Source organism: Lacerta agilis, chromosome 8 (genome assembly GCF_009819535.1).
Source record: "Lacerta agilis isolate rLacAgi1 chromosome 8, rLacAgi1.pri, whole genome shotgun sequence".
In the NCBI taxonomy this organism is placed as follows: domain Eukaryota; kingdom Metazoa; phylum Chordata; class Lepidosauria; order Squamata; family Lacertidae; genus Lacerta; species Lacerta agilis.
In genome coordinates this window covers 59,630,343-59,651,829 of record NC_046319.1, presented here as the reverse complement: position 1 = coordinate 59,651,829, position 21,487 = coordinate 59,630,343, and the positions used below count along the sequence as shown (strand labels likewise).

The following is a 21,487-nucleotide window of genomic DNA, read 5'->3' as shown; positions in this document are numbered from 1 at the left end:
TTGGGGCTCTCAATCTTATCTAACATCTTCAAATGTTTGCCTAGTTTTCTCCTTAAGGTACAAGGCAGCAGGCAGGTAGCATGAGCAGGTCTAATTAAAACAGGAATTGACATGTGTAAGTTTTGATTCATATTAAAAATATCCTGGGTTGTATCCAATGCTAATGATACTCAGAGCAGAGGAACTGAAATAAATGGACAACTTTGGTCTATTAAGTTCAGGGAGTCCATGCTGAGTAAAACTTAAGCAGGATACAACCATCCATATGCGGTGGGGAAGGCGCACGAACCCAAAGCTCTGCTTGAGACCCGTACAACCCACATACTGAGTCGCGTTATGTGATCACAAAGGGAATTTTATCAGGAAAACAGAGTCTAAACTCACCCTTTAGTTCCTGCTGTTTGACCAGCAATATTACAGCCATCAGAATATCCTCTGAGTTCCTTTTGACATAGCTATACATCCTGTTACAGTTTAGCTTAGCGAGGCCGATGCAGCTCCTTGCGTCCTGCAACAATCAACTTAGCTTTCGTATTACACGGGTAGGGGACTCTTTAACACAGTTCAATCTTTAAAGTAGTCATTCCATACACACTTAACCCATAAATAAAGTGACTTTTTTTTTTTTGACTTAGCGGTGCTTAAAAAGAAGAAGGGATGAATAAATAAGAGGACCACACTTGGAGGCATCATGCCAGTCCCTTACAAGGGCTTTCACTCCCTTTTGTTATGCTCCATGACCCGGTAGGGAGGCACAGATGACCCCCTCGAACCATGTTCCTCCTGCACTATCGGCAACGTAGCAGGTGCGTAGATCTCAGAGATGGCGTCGTTGTTCTCCAGGGCACCATAGGAAAATGACGTTTTGAGCTCAGGCTGAACTGCCGTTCCGTTGTCATGCAAATTCTGCATGCCTACAGAAAAAGAAGGGGAGGGAAAATACATAATTTGAAAGGGACATTTATTTTGGGGGGGTGGGTGAGGGACTATAAACTGCTTTCTTTCCCACTTATGCACATAATCATACAAAGCTGGTTTATATTAAATCAGAACACTGATCTGTCAAGCCTAGTGCTACATCCTCTGACCAGCAGTGGCTGTCCAGGGCCTCAGGTTGACATCTTTTCCAGCCTTACCACCCAAGGTCCTTTTCACTTAGCAACTGACAGGAATTGAACTTGGGATCTTTTGGCTAATAAGACACTAAATAATAAATAAAGGGCCAGACAGGCAGATGACATTTTTTAAAAATGTGTCACTATTAACTTGCTCATAAAAAGAAAGGATATATATATATATATATATATATATATATATATATATATATATATATATTGGCCTTACTTGGCATAGCATCCATGGAGATGTACGGTTCGAAAAAGATTGATTTCTTCTTGTTTCTAGTGATCAAGAAGACGCCTAAAAATGCAATGAGGCACCTGGGTGGGTGGGGGAGGGAATAAGAGAATACAATTGCTTTGTGAAATAACAGAAGGAGCAAAGAAGCTGACAGCAAAGGAATTTAAACAACAACTTCATCTCATGTTAGCCGGTTGTTTCTTAAAAAGGCTGAAAAGGCTGTTTTCCTACTGACCAATGCAGTTCATGAGGCAAAGCAATACTGTAAACAGTTCTAGAAAAGAGCTCACTGGTGTAACATTGTGCTATGCAAGCGCTATTTGTAGATTGCACTAAAATAAAACGAGTTCCTGCAACGAGATCGTAATTCTGCAGCCTGCTTTGAGGACGAAACCTTGCAATCACTGGCTATATGTTGCTGTTTTTAAACGTTTTTCGGTCTTGATATTTTAAAATGTTTTCACTTTATTTTAAATTGTATTACTACTTTATTGTTTACCATCCTGGGCAACTTTGGGAGAATGGGTGGGGTAAAAATAAAAATAAAAATCTTAACAACAACCACCATAAAATTGCTTGTATACATAGCAACTTGGACACCACTTTGTCTATGGCAGAACTAGTGAAAGGAGCCCAGAGCACCATCTAGGATGGAGACAAAAGTACAGGGAGAAATGTGGCTTACCACCTGCTTGCCTGCCTTTGTTGGCTTATAACAGCTGCCAAGACGGGACAGAACGGTTTGGGTGAGGAAGTAATAGAGAGAAAGAGAAGTCCCTTCTGCCTTGAGAGACTGCTCATAAAAGAAAGCTCACTCTGGATCATGAGAACTGACAACCTGCTGGTCCTTAATAATGCCACATAACATGTGTGATAGCTGGGGCTCATGGGAGTTGTAGTCCAAAACATCTGGAGGGCACCAGGAAAAGACAGCAAAGTCTGGACTAAGGCAGCTACTAAGGCTTTGAGGTGCTAAGAATTGGGAATTCCCGTCTGCCCCGCCCAGATTATGTAAAATGCAATGATGAAGCAAATGTTCCCAAAATAATAGCACACTGCACTACTCCATAATCAATACTGTGAACTTACCCCAAGGCAAACATGCATATATGAAGTATGTCTTCTCCAATGAAGTCCAAGTAGAAGGTTGCACCTGACGCAGGAGGCAGGGGGAAATGGAAACATGACATACAGCATCTTCAAACACAAATTTGTTGCCAGTTGCTAGACAAAAGCTAATCATCTGTTATTTCATTTTATATTATGCATGGCAAGCATCTGGGAATTGTAGCTCAAAAGACCTGGAAGGCAACAGTTGGCCAAAGGCAGAATTAAACCTTCACACCTGGCATCTGGAACAGTCATCCCTTGTTACCCTTGTTTATCCCTTCCCTTCACTATTGGCAAACTTTAGAATAAGTTCCTTGAGACAGAGATCCTTGGCTTGTTTTCAGAAAGTATACTGAATGTGTCACATAAAACATCATCTCTTTCCAAGAATGAGCTTCTGAATGCAAACTACACTCTGGGCATGAACCTAAGTGGAACATAGGAAGCTGCCTTATACACAGAATCAGACCTTTGGATCCATCTGGATCAGTACTGTCTGCACTCACTGGCAGCAGATCTCCAGGGCTTCAACGGGGTCTCTCTCAGCCCTACCTGTAGATGCTGGGGATTGAATTTGGACCTTCTGCATGCTCTACTCATTAAGCTATGGCCCTTCCCAGTGAAACTATGCTATGCTGTAATCCAGCCTTTGCCAACCTGTGCCCTCTAGATGTTTTGGACAGCAACTCCCATCAGCCATTATTTTCTTAGGAGCCCATCTCAGGCCACAGAAATTTGTTGACCTGCTCCAGCCATCATTTTAGGTTATTTTTCCTTATTTCTTTTACCTGCAGTAATTGCTATTGCAGTGGACAAGATGTATCCTATGCTGGCAATCTGTGATGCATCGTACAGCTGTGTTGCTTGTGTTAAAAACCTACGATCAAAAAGTAGAATTAAGAATTAAACAGTCATGCAATCAATCAATTTAAGGAGTGTGTTGCTAAAAACATTAAGTATTTAAATATAAGACAAGCAGGGGGTCAGACTGATAGGCAAGAGCACTCTTCTGTCACATATCCCCTAGCAACCAGTATACAGAGGTATACTGCCTCTGAAGTTGGAGGTTCTATTTATCAGCTATGGCTAAAACAGCCATCAATATAATTTTATATTGCATTTTTCTATCCAATTTCTTTTAAAAAGATATCTAAGCCAGTGGCCATCAACACGTCTCCATTTGTTATTACATGTTTGCAGCACCACCCACCAAGGATTTCAGAGTGGAAGACATTTGCTTCTTCACCCCCCCCCCTTATATCCTGTAATTTACATTAGGGTCAGATAATCACCCAGGGCATTTTACAGCCGAGTGGGGATTTGAATCCAGGTCTCTATGGTTAGGTATCCAGCATAATATTTTATTTTTACGTACATCTCAAAAGAGGCTGACCTAATCATAACAATCGTTGATTCCTTTTATTCTCCATTAAAGCAGACACTGTGTATACATCTGAAAACTTTATGAACTATTCCACATCAGTTACAGAATGAAGGGTGGGTAATAATAACAATAAATTAAATTTTCTTCTTCTTCTTCTTCTTCTTCTGGCGGCACACTTTTGCTTCAGCTTACTAGCCTATAAAGTTTTCCTTCTACAGCAGGGTTTGAGGAATGTGTGGCTCTTCAGATGTTGCTAGACTACAGCTCCCATCATCCCTGACCGCTGATGATGCTGGCTGGGGCTGATGGGAGTTGGAGTCCAACATCTGGAGGGCTAAAGACTCCCCAACGCTGCTCTATAGTTCCTCACTTGATTGCTTTCCCCTTCAGTCTGCACTAACCCATCCTCAAATGCTTTTTCTTTTCTTAACACACACAGATAGATCAGCCTTGGTAAGCTATAAATTAGCTATCTATGCCTTGGTAGCTAAGAACAAAACCTCCATGTCCTGGGGCAGCATATCTTAGATCACCAGATGCTAAGAAACGACGATGGAGGTTGGCTGTCTAGTTGGTCACTCTCGGCAGCCAGAGTGTCAGAATGGATGGTTGTTTGGTCTGACCCAAAAGGGCAATTTTTCTGCACTGCAGCACATTGACTGTAAGCAACGGGAAGGCGTTACTCAAATGTATCTTTAAAATGTCACAAGGTACTTTGCAGAAGAGGAAAAAACAGCTAACAGCTACTAAAAGGCACACTGCCAGTAATAACAACGAACAATACAATTACCTAGCTTTCCCCCGCGGGGCTGCTCTTTAATGTATTATTCATTTTAATTAAATTTCAATTATGCTGACATTCAGTTGTATGCTACAGCTGGAAAATAAGGTTGCTCTTAGAAAAAGGGAGAGGAAGGAAGCTCTGAGCCACTTACGTTGCCTGAAAGGATGCTGTTGCCACCATGCAGACCACCATGATGTAGAAAATGGGGTAGCCCAGCTGGAGGTTCCCTCGTATCGAAACCACCACCATTCCTGCCACTGCCTTCACCGTGATGACTGTCATAGAACCTAAAACATATTTAAGACAACATCCCTCCCATCACTAGAGAACAGGAAGCAAAACGTCCAACGGTAAGGAGTTCCACAAGTCCCAACAACGGGAACATTAGAGCCCTGCTGGATGAGGCCAGTGGCCCATCTAGGCCAGCATCCTGTTCTTACAGTGGCCAGCCAGAGGGATGCGGGTGGTCTAAACCACTGAGCCTCTTGAGCAGGGGTCGGCAAGGTTTACCTTGCCTGGGCTGGTTCACTCCAGCGGAGATCCCTCCGGGGGTTGAATCGTGAGTGCTCGCAATTTCTGGCATCTGCATCTTCGCAGATGTCATTTCCGGTGTCTGCGCAGACGTGATTTCCAGCACCGCGGAAGTGAGTCCTTGCGTGTGCTGCACTGGTGTAGCGCAGTGCGCAGGGACTCACCGAGCGGGTGGCTCAGTTCGGGGGCGGCTCGGAGGCTGGTTAAATGACCCATGTGGGCTGCTTGTGGCCCATAGGCCTTAGGTTGTCAACCCCTGCTCTTGAGCTTGCTGATCAAAAGGTTGGCGGTGTGACAGGGTGAGCTCCTGTTGCTCCGTCCCAGCTCCTGCCAACCTAGCAGTTCGAAAGCACAACAGTGCAAGCAGATAAATAGGTACCACTGCGGCAGGAAGGTAAACAGCGTTTCCGTGCACTCTGGCTTCTGTCACAGTGTTCCATTGTGCCAGAAGCAGATTAGTCATGCTGGCCACATGACCCGGAAAGCTGTCTGTCGACAAACACCGGCTCCCTCGGCCTGAAAGCGAGATGAGCGCCACAACCCCGCAGTTGCCTTTGACTGGACTTAACCGTCCAGGGGTCCTTTTACCCTCTTGGGAAGCCCACAAGTAGGCCCTGAGCACAACTGTACTCTCCCCACTTGCCATTCCCAGCAATTGGTATTCAGAGGCATAAGGCCTCTGGTAGTAGAGGTCAAACACAGTCCTTGTGCTCTGTGAATTAGTCTAGTCCTCTTTTAAAGCCATTCAAGTTACCCCTATCTCTTGTGAGAGCAAATTCCATCATTTGACTACAGTCCCATCTGCACTATGCATATAAAGCAGTACCATACCACTTTAAACTGGCATGGCTTCCCCCAGAGAATCCTGGGAAGTGTAGTTTGTTAAGGGTGTTGAGAGTTGTTAAGAGACCTCTATTCCCCTCAAAGAGCTACAATTCCCAGAGTTCACCAAGAAGAACTGACTGTGAAAGCAGCTCTGACAATTGTAGCTATTGGGGGAGGGGGGAAATAAGGGTCTCCAAACAAACAAAGGCTGTTTTTTGTTTGTTTGCTTTACAACAGCAGATATACTGGAATAAAAATACACATAACTATGCTGCATTAGGCCTGCTTTCATAATTCATGAATTTCAATTCCGCTTTGGGCAGCGGGCATTGTTTTGTTTTTGGTAATATGTGCACCCTACCCTGGGACCCATTAGGAAGAAGGGTGGTGTAAAAGTTTTGACAAACAAGCTAGGCAGCCAACTAACCACGGGCCTACTCTGACTCAACATACAGAGCGGCTGGGAAATTAAGCCAAGTGCTTGAAACTTCAATGTTGTGTGAACACAGTGCATGTGTGAAGCTTACCCAGGAGTGCTGCCAACAGCAGAATCACCACAATATAGTTAGCTTTCCTCTCTTTGTAGAAATACAGCAGCAGGCAGAAAATGATTATCTCTACCAGCTAAGAGAAAGAAGAAGAAAAAGACCATGCAGAAATAAATATGGGCTTTTAAAAAAAAACAAGTCAACACACACTTTAGTTTTGTAAGAACTGGAGAGGAGACTCCATTTGGGAAGTGGGGAAAAAAATGGGCAACAGCTGCTTCATTTCGCAGCAACCTGGGAATTTTGTTTCCCCCCTCCAATTTCCATCCTACCCTGACGGCACATAGAAACAGGTAGGTAGCTGTATTGGTCTGATGTATGCAGTATGCACACTTCTTCAGATACCAAAGGGGTTGGTATCTGAAGAAGTGTGCATGCACATGAAAGCTTATACCAAGAACAAACTTAGTTGGTCTCTAAGGTGCTACTGGACATTTTTTATTTTTTTTCAATATATTTTGGCACATAGAAAGTTACAGTGTTTTACATAGCACAAAGGTATGCATTTTTGTCCTCTTCCATTTATATCCTGCCTTTCTTCTGTCATGGAACCCGAGGTCACCCATCCAACCAGACCTCAGACCTGCTTCTCTTTAGTAAGGTGGTGGTAGCCCTATGCAATGTGACTATGTCCTCCCTGGGATTTACCTCTTCCCCAGGCACATGCTCTGCCATTTTCAGTCTTTACGAATGTAAAGGGAGCCCTGATGGACCAGATCCAAGTTTCATCTGGCCTGGCATCCTGTTTCAAGCAACAATGAGAAGCTCACAAGTAGGGCACGATGGAGCTCTTAATTCATCTAGGGCAGCAACAAAGCCACCCACCATTTGTCTCCAGCTTCCAGTACCTACACTGTTGCAGGGGATCTCTGTCCCCACCTCAACCCACATTCCTCTATTTAAGAAGTAGCCAATGTGGTATGTTTTCCAAATGCTGCTCTATTGCAACAGTGGCCAGGCTGGTAGGGGCTGGTGGAAGTTGATGCCAACAGTATCTGGAAGGAACCGCATGAGCTATCCAACCCTACAGTCTTATGATGTTCCAGCTGTGAAAATGGAGCGGAAGGGGTTGGGATAACACACCCTTTGGGCCTCAGCAAAGAGACTGCTTGCTAGTGTAGGATAAAAACCTAGGGAAATAAAATCTTTCAAGTCATTGCCAGTAAAGGGTCTTTGATTCTCCAAAATTTAAGGACGCCAGTTTCAGAAAGTGTGGGCAGCTGTAAGGAGACCCATACACCCTTTTCTATATCCAAACCTGCATGGGTTTCCCTGTAAAGAAGCCCATGGGCAACTTTTCCCTTTAAAACCCCAAACCAGGCAAGCAGATTCTTGGATGTAGGCAAAGCACCCCAGATAGCATCACTCCAAGACTGGCCTCCTTACCATATACAAGAGAAACGGCCAGCTGACCAAGTGCTTAGTGATGTTCTCTCCTGTCATGGTCTCGTGACTGTTAGGCCCGAAGGTTATCAGTAGGTATGTCCCGACAATAGCCAAGCCACAGCCTATGAAGGACAAAACATAGCGCCCTTTGGCAGGAGGAAGGGAGGAGAAGCTGTGTTAGTGGGTTAGTTCAGAGGCCTGTGGCTGTTTGGATGACATACACAAGACAAGGACAATGGGAGGAGTCATGGACTAGTCCATGTTATTGATGACTGGTGAGTTTGATTATTACTAGCTGGTGTGTGGAAGGGATTTATGAAAGAAAAACCTGGTTTTAAATGGTTTATTATTATTATTATTATTATTATTATTATTTAGATTTAGATTTATATACTACCCTTCATCAGGGCAGTTCACAAGGTAAAAATACAAGATATATAAATGGCTGAAATAAATAAATGTGTAATGGCTGTTTGTAAGGGAGTGAGCATGAGATTGTGAGGATGGTTGAATGTTACTGAGAGCTTTATTTTTGTTTAACAACTATACACACACACACACACATTTGTTTTTCATAATTTTATAACAATTTTATAAAAACTATGATTATAGTTAAGATATATGGACATTGTGAGTTTGAGAATTTGCTTTGCATAGCAATTCTGACATTTATATATATGTGCACTCACACTTTTCTATTTCTTCGAATTTTATATGGATATGATTATTGTGATAAATACAAAACAGCATAATATCTATATACTTTGATTTTCTTCTTACTTAAGAATGGTTGAAATTGTGTTTATTGTATACCTAGGCACTTGGGTTTTATTAAATGAAAACCACTTTGAGATCTATTGATTGCTAGTGGTATATAGACTACTCAGTCTTTTTGCGAGTACTGTGCTATTTGCCATAAAAATGCTTAAAATCTGTGAAATCTAGAGTAAAATAAAGCTAAACTGTCTTGGTTCCTGTAGCGGTGTGCAAAACTCTGAAGAAAATTCATGCCAAGTCTCTCCAGTAGTCATAGATGCAGAGTCATAAATAGCAATTTCATACATATAGAGAGCGATGGAGAGAGAGGAATAGATATAGATATATAAATAAGCTAGATAAGAATGGTTCCGAACATTTAAGAATACTGCCAGCAGTGCCTGACATTCTCACTTCTCAAACTGATCCTGCTCACAACCTATTATGCAAAAAATGCTTATGTCCAGTTTTATATATTCCTGTCTCTCCCTCCTCCTGTAAGGCTGGCCAGCAGTATTCATTGACTGAATTTGCTTTACTGCGTTGGGCTGCTGGCACAGAACCCACTAGATGCTCCAAGTGCCCCCTTGCCTGGCCTTCTGCCCCCTCTAAGCCTCTGCATACACAGAGACCTAGCTTTTCATCATGCACCTTAAACAACCCCCCCCCCCCCAGGATAATTAGAGCTGAAAAAGGGAAAGGGGGAGGGGACACCTTAATGTAACATTGCTTTTTTTATTTAATGGCCACATGATTTTCAATGCCCATCTTGTCCAGGTTGTGCCACCTTAGCTACCGCAGCTGGCTCCAGTCAGGCTCCCTTCCACCAGCTTATGCACAGCCCCTGATCAGAAGGGAGAACAACCTCCAGGCAAAGAAGAGCCTGCAAACTCCCCCTTTCCTCTCAATGTGCCACAGAACTACTATTTGCAGGCAGCTGGGCTAGCAACACTCACAAATTTAAGCTCTGCATCTCCGAAACAATGAAAAGCTAGCCTGCCCTCACAAGGTCGTTCCTAACAAATTAGCAGCCAAGAAAGAAGAAAAAAGCAATTTGCAAGAACAACGGGAGCTTCCAGGAACTGAATGCCAGGAACCAATTCTCATCAACTTGTACACACATGCAGAAGAGAGTGAGGAGGCAGCAAAGGAAAAGCAGCACAGAAAGCCACATTCTACGCCGGAGCTGAAAAGGTATTTTAAAATCCAGAACTTACTCAAGAAGTCTTTCGGCTTCCATTTTTCCTTAATGAATATGATTCCAATGATTGCACTTGCTAAGTGAGAAAATAATGACAGGTGAAGGAAGTTACTAACACAAGGGAGTATTTATATAGCTTCCCTTTTAGGGTGCAAACCCTTGCAAAGGGAGCTTGCAAAGCCACCAACAAACTGAATACATATAAGTACAAATATAAACTCTATCTATATATAGATAGCTATAAAACAAATATAAAAAAATAAAAAAATAATACTATATAAATATATAAAGTAACCATAACACAAATTTGGCATGACTTGGGTCCTATTTTGGCCCATAACGCAGTGTTCCCCAAACGATGGCCACCTATCCCACAGCTGACATCATATGTGACATCAGGTGTGGGGCTGGCAGAGACACAGTTGGATTGGTTGCACAAACAAGTTTCCCTGCAGTCCATCCCTGCAGAAAGCAACTTTGTCTGCCCTAGACTTGAGTACTGGGCTGGCAAATCTCCTTGCACTGCACTTTCCAAATGCCTGGCACCAGGTGGCTGTCAATTACTTGGAAAACACCACACAGGGGATTTTCAGCAGGTGGGCAAGACAAACCACCTATCAATCAATCAAGCAAGCAAGCAAGCAACCAACCAATCATTCATTCAATCAATCAATCAATCACCTGACATCATTACGATGTCAGGAGATTGATTGGGCTGCGACCTGGCCCACCAGGCCAAAAAGATTCCCTACCTCTGATATAATAAAATGTTCTAAAAACAGACCCATAAATTGGAACACCTAGAAAAATGGCAAGGATTAAACATTAAGTCAAGCTGGAGGCTTGTGAAAGGTCACACACATACTGTATGTCACTCAGTCAAGTATATTGCTTATAGCCAAAGGCTGCTGCAATGTATACAATGTCATTCAATAAAATATATACAGTACTAGTTTGATACAAAAAATTAAAACATTTACATTGTCAACACACAAATGTATGTATACATATTTAAGAAGAGAGCCACACTCCGCCTTTCTGTGTCCCACTTCCCCTTCCCCTATAAGCTTCTTAAATAAGACAAACTTGTGTGAAGATATGTTTACCTATAACAGACACGGCACCAAGGGGCACAATCAGGGAAAGGGGTGCAAAGGCATAGGCAGAGAAGACCCCCAGCTCCCCCAGGAACAGCAGGAACAGGCCACACCACCATGTCTTGGTCTTGAAGTAGGCCCGGTGGTCTTTGCAACCCACCAGCCGGATATGGCTGTATTTCTAGAGAGAGAAGGAAGAAGGGCAACAAGAAGTCACAGTGGCATTTTTTTTTTTTTTGGCTGCTGAGATTTGCTCTGAAATCTTTTTGCTCTCGTTTCCCCCACTGCTCACCTGGAGGTTGAGTGCGATGCTGATGATGAGGTGTCCAAAAATAGCCAGCAGGGCACCAATCAGGTTTTCCTGCAAGGAAAAAGGAAATATGCAGATCTTAGCTTTCTACCCCACCTGTACATACAGACTAGAGTCGACATGTACATGTCCGTGATGTAAGTAGATATCAGTCTGCAGCCTTAGGGCAGTTTCAATGTAAATAGTCAGACAAACTCAAATTCTGCCAAGGTGGCTTACACCACCATCACAACACTGTGCCAAAGGGCAGCAAATTCAGCCACCAATCACAGCAACGGGTTCTCTCCAACCTACTAGTCCTTCCCACAATCCCTTTCCCCCTGAGCTGGACAATAAATTACACTAGCCCTGGAGCTATTTAGCCCAATCCCTTTCCCTTCTTTTTATTTAGCTCAATCCTTTTTATTTCCCTCTCATTGGCTAAAGGGAAAGAAGCACAAGAGCGCTCCTCACTTCCATCATGTGGGCTAGAGTCCAGCAAGGTGGTGGATACGGCAAATGTACTGCCTTCAGTTTTCCTGTGGGCCAATCTTAGGACTGCACAGTTAGGCTGAAGTTCTATACCCCTTACCTGGGAGTAAGCCCCACTGGACTCCATAGGACTTACCTCTGAGTAGACATGCACAGGATTATGCTGTTTTAAGCAGACAGCAGCCTTAGTGTGGTTTAAATGTTCTTTTCAAACTAATACAGACCTTTAACTTGAAATTATTTTGAAGACCTGACAAGCCTCCAGCTGTTTTTGGACTACAGCTCCCATCATCCCTAGCTAGCAAGGCCAGTGGCCAGGGATGATGGGATTTGTAGGCCAAAAATAGCTGGAGGCCCAAGGTTGGGGGGAACACTGAGTTACACAATTCAACACTGTACACCAAGTGTATTCCATAGTGGGTGCCTCAAAAATGATATTTTGTATAGTTGGAAAAGGTTCAGAGCAGGGCAACCAAAATGATAAAGGGGATGGAGCGACTTCCCTGTGAGAAAGGTTGCAGCCTTTTGGGCTTTGTAGCTTGGAGGAAAGGCGAATAAGAGGAGACATGACAGAACTGTATAAAATTAGGCATGGCATGGTGAAAGCTGCGGTCTAAACCACAGAGCCCAGGGCTTGCCGATTGGAAGGTCGGCAGTTCAAATCCCTGCGAGGGGGGGTGAGCTCCTGTTGTTCAGTCCCAGCTCCTGCCCACCTAGCAGTTCAAAAGCATGTCAAGTGCAAGTAGATAAATAGGTACCACTCCAGCGGGAAGATAAACAGCATTTCCATGCGCTGCTCTGGTTCGCCAGAAGCGGCTTAGTCATGCTGGTCACATGACCTAGAAAGCTGTCTGCAGACAAACGTCGGTTCACTCAGCCAATAGAGCGAGATGAGCACGCAACTCCAGAGTCGTCCGCGACTGGACCTAATGGTCAGGGGTACCTTTACCTTTAACACTAGAACTCGTGGACACATCAAATGAAGCTGCATATTGGAAGATTCAGAATGGACAAAAAGAAATGTACATCTTTTTCACAAAGTGTATCATTATGGAATTCATTCCCACAAGAGGTAGCCACCAACTTGGATGGGTTTAAAAAAGGATTAGACATATCCATGGAGAAAAATATCAATGGCTACTAATCCTTATGGATATGGTCTACCTCCACTGTTGTAGGCAACAAGCCTCTGCTTACCAATTGCTAGACACAACAGAGGGGAGAGTCCAAAGGCACTCAGGTGGCCACTTTAAGAACAGGATGCTGGACTAGGTGGGCCACTGGCCTGAACTGGCAGGGTCTTCTTATGTTCTTACAAGGGGGGCTTAAGCCAGAGACTGGTGAAGCACACTGGACAGCACTGCAGGGAACAGAAGCATGCAACACTGGCACACTAAACAGGAGCATGCAACACTGGAATGCTAAATTTCTTTGTATTGTCTGTCAGTAGTACATTAAGGTAATATCCATACACTGTCATGTGCTTTTGTCTGGCTTAGGACACTGTGGAGCAGGCAGAAAGCTCATGTCACACCAAGTCACAGCCTCCCCTCCAACAGTCATGTCGGGTACAAATTTCTCTGTGATGTTTTTTTCTCCACGGGGGAAAAAATCCTGTGCATTGTTTCAGAAAAGTTAATTAGTAACAAAATGAAGGGATACAATACCCATCAAGCTGTGCTCTTTCAAAGATGTGATTAAGGTTTTTTTTTTTTAATGTGACTATCCCTAGGAAGCATATAATCATGTGTGTAAACACAAAATCTATGTATATTTATTTAGCCTATGCATGTAACTAAAAGATAAAAAGCAACTCAGACATTATATATTAAATCAGATACTATTACATTTAGGACCTTAAAAAAATGAATCTAAGGCTGTGTACACATCATACATTTAAAATGCATGACTTCCCCCACCCCAAATCCTAAGAACTAATCCCAACAGAGCTACAAATTGCAGCACCCTTAACAAGTCACAGCCCCCAAGTTTCTTTTTTTCCACTGTGTGTGTGTGTGTGTGTGTGTTTTAAATGTATGGTTTGTACTCAGCCCAAATTTACATAGGATTATTGAGCTTTTTTGGGCAAAGTTGTTTAGCTTTCTTTGCAAAATCTCTGTTTTTAAATACCGTAACTTTTTATAATGATGTTTTAAGTGTTGGAAATTGCCTTGAATCCCAACTTTGGAGAAAGGTGGGATATAAAAATATAATATGAAGAATTCATCATCACCATCATGCACTGCACATCAAAAATGTGATGCAGCATAGAACATAGAATCATAGATTTGGAAGGGGCCCTGAGGATCATCTAGTCCAAAACCTTGCAATGGAGGAATATGCAGCTGTCCCATACGGGAACTGAACCTGCAACCTTGGCATTATCAGAACCACACTCTAACCAACTGAGCTATCAACTGAGCTGATGAACAGGCCTGAGGGCCTCCCCCTAAGACCCAAGAATGGAATGACAGCAGCAGCAGCAGCAGCAGCAGCCCAAGTGGCAACTTACTCTGGCTTCCATAAATATAGCAGATTTTGCTGGTTTCTTAGCCAGCTCATGCAACAATAGAAGAGGAAACTTCTTCCCTCCCTGCACTGAACCCTCTGCTCATTTCCAAGCAGCTCTCGAATGCAAGGCAGCGGTGCCAAAGCAGAAACTAACCCCAACTGGCATTCACCACACCATTTTAAAAGCACTAAATTAAAAAAATTTAAGCACAGCTTAACTGAGACCAATTTAGGAACCTTCTTCACGGAAAGAAATGAAGTGGTGTAGTGGTTAAGAGTGCTGAGCTAAGTCCAGGGAGACCCAGGTTCAAACCCCCATTTTGCCTTGAAGCCCCCTGGATGGCCCTTGGAGGACAAGAGGAACTGACAAAACAGGGTTGTTGTGAGGATAAAATGGCAGAGAGAAGCTTGTTTGTCGCTCTGAGCCGCTTAGAGCAGTGTTTTTCAACCACTGTTCCGTGGCACACTAGTGTGCCGCGAGATGTTGCCTGGTGTGCCGTGGGAAAAATTGAAAAATTACTTTATATATAGTCAATATAGGCACAGAGTTAATTTTTTTAACATTTTCTAATGGTGGTGTGCCTCGTGATTTTTTTCATGAAACAAGTGTGCCTTTGCCCAAAAAAGGTTGAAAAACACTGGCTTAGAGGAGGAACATACCGTATTTTTCTGTGTATATGACTAGGTTTTTTAAAAAATATATATCAAAAAAATAGGTTTAAAATTGGGGCTCCTCTTATACACGGGTAGTGCTGAGGGGTGTTTTCTTAATTTGGAGCCCCCCAAAATAGGGGGCGTCTCATACATGGAAAAATACAGTAATTAAGAGCTCTGGTGGTCAGGTCAAAGTACCAACCTATCTAGAATCTTTACAGATGGTTAAAACTGTAGTAAAACAGACTAAGGGACCCAGGTGGCCCTGTGGGTTAAACCACGGAGCCTAGGGCTTGCTGATCAGAAGGTCGGTGGTTCGAATCCCTGCCACGGGGTGAGCTCCCGTTGCTCAGTCCCAGCCCACCTAGCAGTTCAAAAGCACGTCAAAGTGCAAGTAGATAAATAGGGACCGCTCCAGCGGGAAGGTAAACAGTGTTTCCGTGCTCTGCTCTGGTTCGCCAGAAGCGGCTTTGTCATGCTGGCCACATGACCCGGAAGCTGTCTGCAGACAAACGCCGGCTCCCTCGGCCTATAGAGCGAGATGAGCGCCGCAACCCCAGAGTCGGACACGATTGGACCTGATGGTCAGGGGTCCCTTTACCTTTAAAACAGACTAAAACAAATTATAATGCCTACAAACTTTCTAAACCTCTCAGCAGGCTTGCCCTGTTCTCACAGTGGCCAACAGGAAGCCCAGCAGGAGATCTGAATATAACTACACTCCCCCCTCCTGCCGTTTCCAGCAACTGGTAAACGAAAGCATATCGCTTACAATCGTGGAAGCAGAACATAGCCAAGAGGGTTAGTAGCTACTGACAGTCTTTGTCTCCATGAAGGCTAATCCTTTTGTAAAGCCATCCAAGTTGGTGACCATCTCTACCTCTTAGGGAAATGAATTCCATGGTTTATCTATGCACTATGTAAAGAAGCACTTTCTTTTGTCTATCTGTCCTGAAAACATTACACTAACCACTTGCAATGGGGAAAATATGTAATAAATCAAAGTATTTTTTTCTGCAGGCTTGGCTATTTATTATTAATTATTATTATTATTACAACACATTTATTCAAAAGTTAAATACAGCTTTGTCCAATGCCATAATATCGCAGAATGATCACTCCAATCCTTAATCCACCATCACTGTCATGTTGGCTCGCCATATACCCTCAACAGCAACCCAGCTACCAATCTGGTTTACTAGGCATTGGTTTACTAGACATTTTCAATTAATATATCCCCTCCAAAAACACCTTCTGTGATGATGATGGCATTAAGAAGATGATGGCATTAATATATCCTTCAATAAAAGAAAAAAATGGGATAAAATTGGGTTAATAACAGGTGGAGCATTGCTCTATCAGAACGCCTCACATGCCATTGGTGGCATCTCCAAAAAAGATACCTTTGACATGATTCTTTTTCGCTTCTTCCACACTGACTTTCCTTTCAGTTTTAAATATTAAATATCCATTTAAAAAATGAATAGAAACTGAAATTGAAATTAATAGCTGTGAGGGTGTTAAACTTTTTGTGTGTTTGCCAACCTGGAAACCTTTGCGTTATTGAATAAATAAAGTATTTGGTAGACATTTTGGTAAATATTATGATCTTTCTCAAAAAACCTTGAGAAAACTGGAGGCTGGGTAAGAAGGATTTCATTGTAAATGTCCAGCAACTCACTCTCATTACTTCTTTCAAAACAAAACAAGTCTCTTTACTTGCACCTTTGTCCTGCAGCAACCTCGATAATAATCTAGGATGGAAAATAACTTTACCTTGTAAGAGAAGGAATCCTCATGAGCCAGCTGTGGTACAGACAACGTTGCAAGCGGCTGGAGCTGTAGACCAGGGCCATTTGCTCTCTCCATTTTGGTTTACTTATGCATTCCTTTATCAGTTTGCTTCTTGCTTAGTTATAACTACAGCAGTGCTTTAAACGGACCAGGGAACAACTGGATCCATCTTTTTCCTCAGCATTTTGCCACTACAGAGGAGCCATGATGGGGTGGGACCAGGTATCTTGTCCGTTGTTGCTCTGCTTCCTACACAGAAACAAACAACAACAACGCAAACAAAAATAATAAGTGGATGGGGGGGGGGGGGGAAGAGGGCAAAGTTTACTCCAGAAAGAAACACACTGATGACCAGATATTGTTAGTACTCCAACTTCCATCAGCCTCAGCCAACATTGCCAATGACCATTGGGTGATGGGAGTTTGAGTACTAACAATATCTGAAGAACCACAGATCCCTCCCACAAGCCCTAGGGAGTGATCTAATTTAGCATGTTTTTATGTTTTTTTTACTTGTATTTAGCAAACAGGGAATGCTCCAAGGTGACTTACAACTTGTCTATTATTTGCAATTGGCAGCTGGTTTCTCAATATGATTCCCCTACTTGAAACACCAACGTGGCAGAATTCCTTGCCTACAGTCTATCCCCAGTTCTGAATTCTAAAGTCCACTAATCTCTATAGAGCAAATAACTGATTTAGGCATTGATCCAAGTTCACATCCAGATAAATATAATGCACTAAGTAATATACCAAATATAATCCTCTCTCCCGCCCCAGCTTTCACGGCAACTCTTCTGTTCTCAGGATTTGGGTGTGTGTGTGTGGCCTTACATGTATGGTGTGCATGCAATTCAAGTTGGTGCCAAACTTTTGAAACACAGGGACTAACTAATACAGTAGTGCTCAATATTTATTCATATACCTACCTGTGACTGGGTCTGGTACTGTATTCATTTTTGTGCAGCATGGCAACTCACACAGTTCTCTTTTACACTGTTGGGCGTTTTAACCCCAGTCTACATAAAAATACAACATTTTTCTTCTCCTGCCCCCTGCCCTGTATTTAATGGCAGATATATTATGTATACCTGCGCACTTACTGGACCGACCACTTAACGCATTGCATGAAGTGAGCGCTCTGGGCCTCCGGATCATGAAAGCCACAATCAATCAGTTCGTCTTTCAAAAGGCACCACAAGACACTCTGGATGGCTTTCCACTGTGACAGACTTAACATCACTTGTCCCTGTGGAATTGGCCTTTATGTGAATATTTAGGATGTGCAAACTTCTCCCCCCCCCCCACCAAAAAAAGACCGAATAAAAGGGAATAAAAGAGGGAGAATAAGCAGGTAGAATTAAAAGCAAGTTTTCCTCCCTCTTACTTCCTGGTTAATGAAACGTCACATTTTAACTTCTCCGTTCATCAAAAGCTTGAAGGCTACTAATAAGCAAACGAAAGATAGCTTCGATTATCTATAAATTCATTCGTTTGTTCGTTTTTTATAGTAGCATTTAACAGTGAAAGCACGACTGAATTATTAAGTAAGACTGCAAACATCCAGGAAAAACAAATTATTTCAAGTGCATTCATTTCTAAATCCATGCCAAAACCCCATTTCCCTTTACAAAGCACCCCGAAACACTCACCTTGTCTCCGTTCCGAGGTGGGTGTATGTGTTATCTAGCCTTCGCAGCCAGAAAGCGGAGCACCAAAAGCCCTCGGAATGTTTCTTTCCCCGCAGCTGATGGAGCGCTTGGAACGCAGGGCGGGGCTTCGCTCCTCAAAAAACAAGCATCCTATTTGATCTGGACACTGCCACTCACACTCACCGGAAACCCCGATCTGGCAAGCCATTGGCTTGTGTAATACGGCATTCTTAAAGCGACCGGTTAAGCTTGCTTGAAGTGTGCAATACTGTACGTTCTTGTTTGTGAGGAGGCCCCTAATGGCCACCGTTGGGAACAACAACAACAATCCTTGAGTCCTTTGCCTCCTCACTCGGAGGCATCACTTCTCAAAGCATTCTTTTGTTCTATTTTTTTTATTTTATGTATTTGGTTTTAAACCACTGACAAGCCATTTGGTATTTTATATATTTGTAAATCGCTTTGAGACTTGTTTTTTTTTGTAGAAAGTGATTAATAAATGCAATATTATTACTTTTGAGAAACCAGCCTGATCATAGCTGTCAAGTTTCGGATTTGAAAATAAGGGATCAGCACCCTCACCTGTCCCAGGGACAGTCTACGATTCTCAGGGACAGTCCACGCCATGGTAATCCCCCCAGGCTACAAATTAATTTACACCAGGCTACACACCATCATCTTTCCCCACATTCATATGTGGGATTTGATTGAAGTAACACATGACTGGAAAGGTTTGCAGTTCCACAAACATAGGTGTGCACTGCCTCGAAATAAAAAGAAGTGAACAAAAGAAGGCTCACTAGGGGGGCATTGCTAAAAAAAAATGCCAACTTTGTAACCAGAGGTTCAACTGAATAGAATCTGAATCACATGCACCACAAGGCCTATGCAGCCTCAACTTAAGGTGGCTCCCGGCCTGGCTTTTTACAGGCCCCAGCTGACTGCACAACCTGGCCTTTGGAAAGGCCATATAGACACTTTAGCCACTCCTCCTTTGCACACCTGTCAACACAACCACATAGGCATTTTCCACAACAGCTTCGCAGCACAAATCCCTTCTGCAGGCAGGCACCTGTGTGCAAGAAATGCGCTCCGCTCCCCACAGCGGACCCATGCTCCCTCGCCCTCTCAAATTTCCCCTCTGCAAGCTGCATCCACGGATAGAACATCGCACCTAAATATTTCCATTCTGCACAACGCGCAGCATTTGCACGACCCCCTCCTGACAGCACCACACACGGAGGGATAATTCCCACACACAGCTTGATGGGAACATGTGCAAACCCACCCCATCCCCACCCCCTATATATATATATATATATCAGATCTGCATCAGAGGGAATGGCACATGCCTCTTTGTCAATTTGAGCATAGTTGTGCTCCGTGGGTGACAATGTACAGGAATAGAAAGCGATGGGGCAGGCCGCAGGCCGGGTCGTCCTCTTATATACCTGCTGGGATTAACAAGTCATCTGACCCTCTTATATACCTGCTGGGATTGACAAGTCATCTGACCCGGGTCGTCCTCTTATATACCTGCTGGGATTGACAAGTCATCTGACCCTCTTATATACCTGCTGGGATTGACAAGTCATCTGACCATCACCTGAATCTCATAGCTCTCCGGTAGCTGCCTCTGATCAGTTATCATTTAACTCTTGGGGGAAATAATTAGCATCACACATCATGTGCCTGGAAGTTGCCAAACCAATTAACCAACCAGAAGGATTACTGTTAATAGCACCAGTTTTCCTATAACTTGATATTGCTGGATAGTTTTGATCAACTGCAAAAGCATGTTTAGTTTGCTTTCTGTTGCCACACTGGAACGTTTCTTTATTAGTGCCACTTTGTTTTGTATGATTCCTTACAAATGAAGGAAAACGACTTTTCTGCTTGTATATGTTGATAATATAATTTTGGTTACTGAGGACAAACAAGATTGTACAAAAACAACATTGGGTGCAGGCCATGCTGTAGTGTAGTGCTTATGCGACTGTGAATAAAAGGTGGCTGGGCTCATTGTCTCAGGGTTTGGGGGGAAGAGGTGACAAAACAAGGCGTATATACATCTTATGAAATAAAATAAGTAAAATGAGTTTTATCACACACTGTGATAAATGTAACATGTAATATACAATCACTTAAAAACCTTGAAAAACAATGTGATAATAATAAATGCACATCGGGATCCTTCCCACAGGGCAGCTGATGCTACATCACCCTGTTGGGAGGCAGAGAGAGGAAAGCTCAGCCATGGCAGGACCTGAGATTATTTTACTCCTACCAGTTCTGTTCCAACTAGGCAATGACTCAGTTCTGGGGCAGAAGTTGGGGGTAAACTCCCCCCACAACCAGGTTAACAACAAACTGAGGCAAGAAACATGACAGCACCAGTAAGAAGCGAGAAAAGTTAAATTTAAAATGGCAGTCAGGCAGAGCTCTGAGCATTTAACCTCAGCGTTTTGCACTTGGAAAGACATATTTTTAAAAGATGCTGCCAAGCTTCCTTGACCACCTTAAGCAAAGGCGGATGCAGTCAAAGTGCTCATGTGCCATTGGTTTACTCTTGGTTTCCATTCAGCTTCTGGAAGAAAAGGCAGCTCCAGAGAACCTATCTGTGATTGGCTTACTTTTAAGCCACCAAAAGTGACAGGCAAAACGACTGGAGGAGAAAAACAGACTGGGCTTTGCAGTTGCCTAGGCAACAGATTGTAAACTTCCCCAGGATTCTCCCCTGAGAGCCAGCCAGGTAAGGAGTAACAGGTCCCAGTCTGCAGTGCTTTGCCTTTAGGAATGAGTCAGTCCACGCAGACGATGCATTGGGGCTTTTAAAAAAACAAAAAATGTATTTATTGTGCCACTGCATAACAAGTTACATTCCAGGCTGTCGGATCTGGTTGGGTGTCACACAAAACAGTAACCTCCTTGTTGCTCTGGCCTGGAAGTGTGGTGGGCTAGATGTGTCAGAGGGTACTGCACAATTCACCAGCCCAGAGCCAGGGAAACCCAAATGTGGCCCTCCAAGCTCTCTACCTGGTCCTTAGGCCTCTGCTCAGGCCATACTCCTCAGTCACATCCCTTGCTGGCCTTGCTTTGCACTTCCTTAAGTGT

General features: G+C 43.3%; 1 protein-coding gene across 3 annotated transcripts; it reads right to left on the bottom strand.

Annotated features, from left to right (window-relative positions):
* Positions 1 to 18,516, bottom strand: NIPAL3 (NIPA like domain containing 3). Of its 3 annotated transcripts, none has more exons than XM_033157766.1 (12): positions 18,374 to 18,516; positions 16,704 to 16,970; positions 11,274 to 11,342; positions 10,991 to 11,162; positions 9,901 to 9,960; positions 7,928 to 8,073; positions 6,521 to 6,617; positions 4,789 to 4,924; positions 3,258 to 3,346; positions 2,449 to 2,512; positions 1,345 to 1,439; positions 1 to 914 (listed from the first exon to the last, which is right to left on the bottom strand). In XM_033157766.1, exons 2-12 carry the CDS (start codon positions 16,794 to 16,796, stop codon positions 715 to 717), a joined length of 1,221 nt encoding a protein of 406 aa, XP_033013657.1. In that variant the 5' UTR covers positions 16,797 to 16,970; positions 18,374 to 18,516; the 3' UTR covers positions 1 to 714. The 3 variants fall into 3 exon arrangements, with proteins under 3 accessions (XP_033013657.1, XP_033013659.1, XP_033013658.1); XM_033157768.1 differs by having other exon boundaries at positions 7,928 to 8,049; XM_033157767.1 differs by lacking the exon at positions 18,374 to 18,516 and adding an exon at positions 17,813 to 17,883.
* Positions 18,517 to 21,487: the final 2,971 nt, after the last annotated feature.

What these genes read in the sequence shown, in the direction of transcription:
- NIPAL3 (XM_033157766.1), bottom strand. Translation starts at nt 16,796, where the DNA reads ATGGAGAGAGCAAATGGCCCTGGTCTACAGCTCCAGCCGCTTGCAACG. An exon ending in GCATCGCACTCAACCTCCAG is followed by an intron (nt 11,163 to 11,273) that starts GTGAGCAGTGGG and finishes TTCTCTCTCTAG; the next exon opens with AAATACAGCCATATCCGGCT. An exon ending in TGGTGCCGTGTCTGTTATAG is followed by an intron (nt 9,961 to 10,990) that starts GTAAACATATCT and finishes TTTCTCACTTAG; the next exon opens with CAAGTGCAATCATTGGAATC.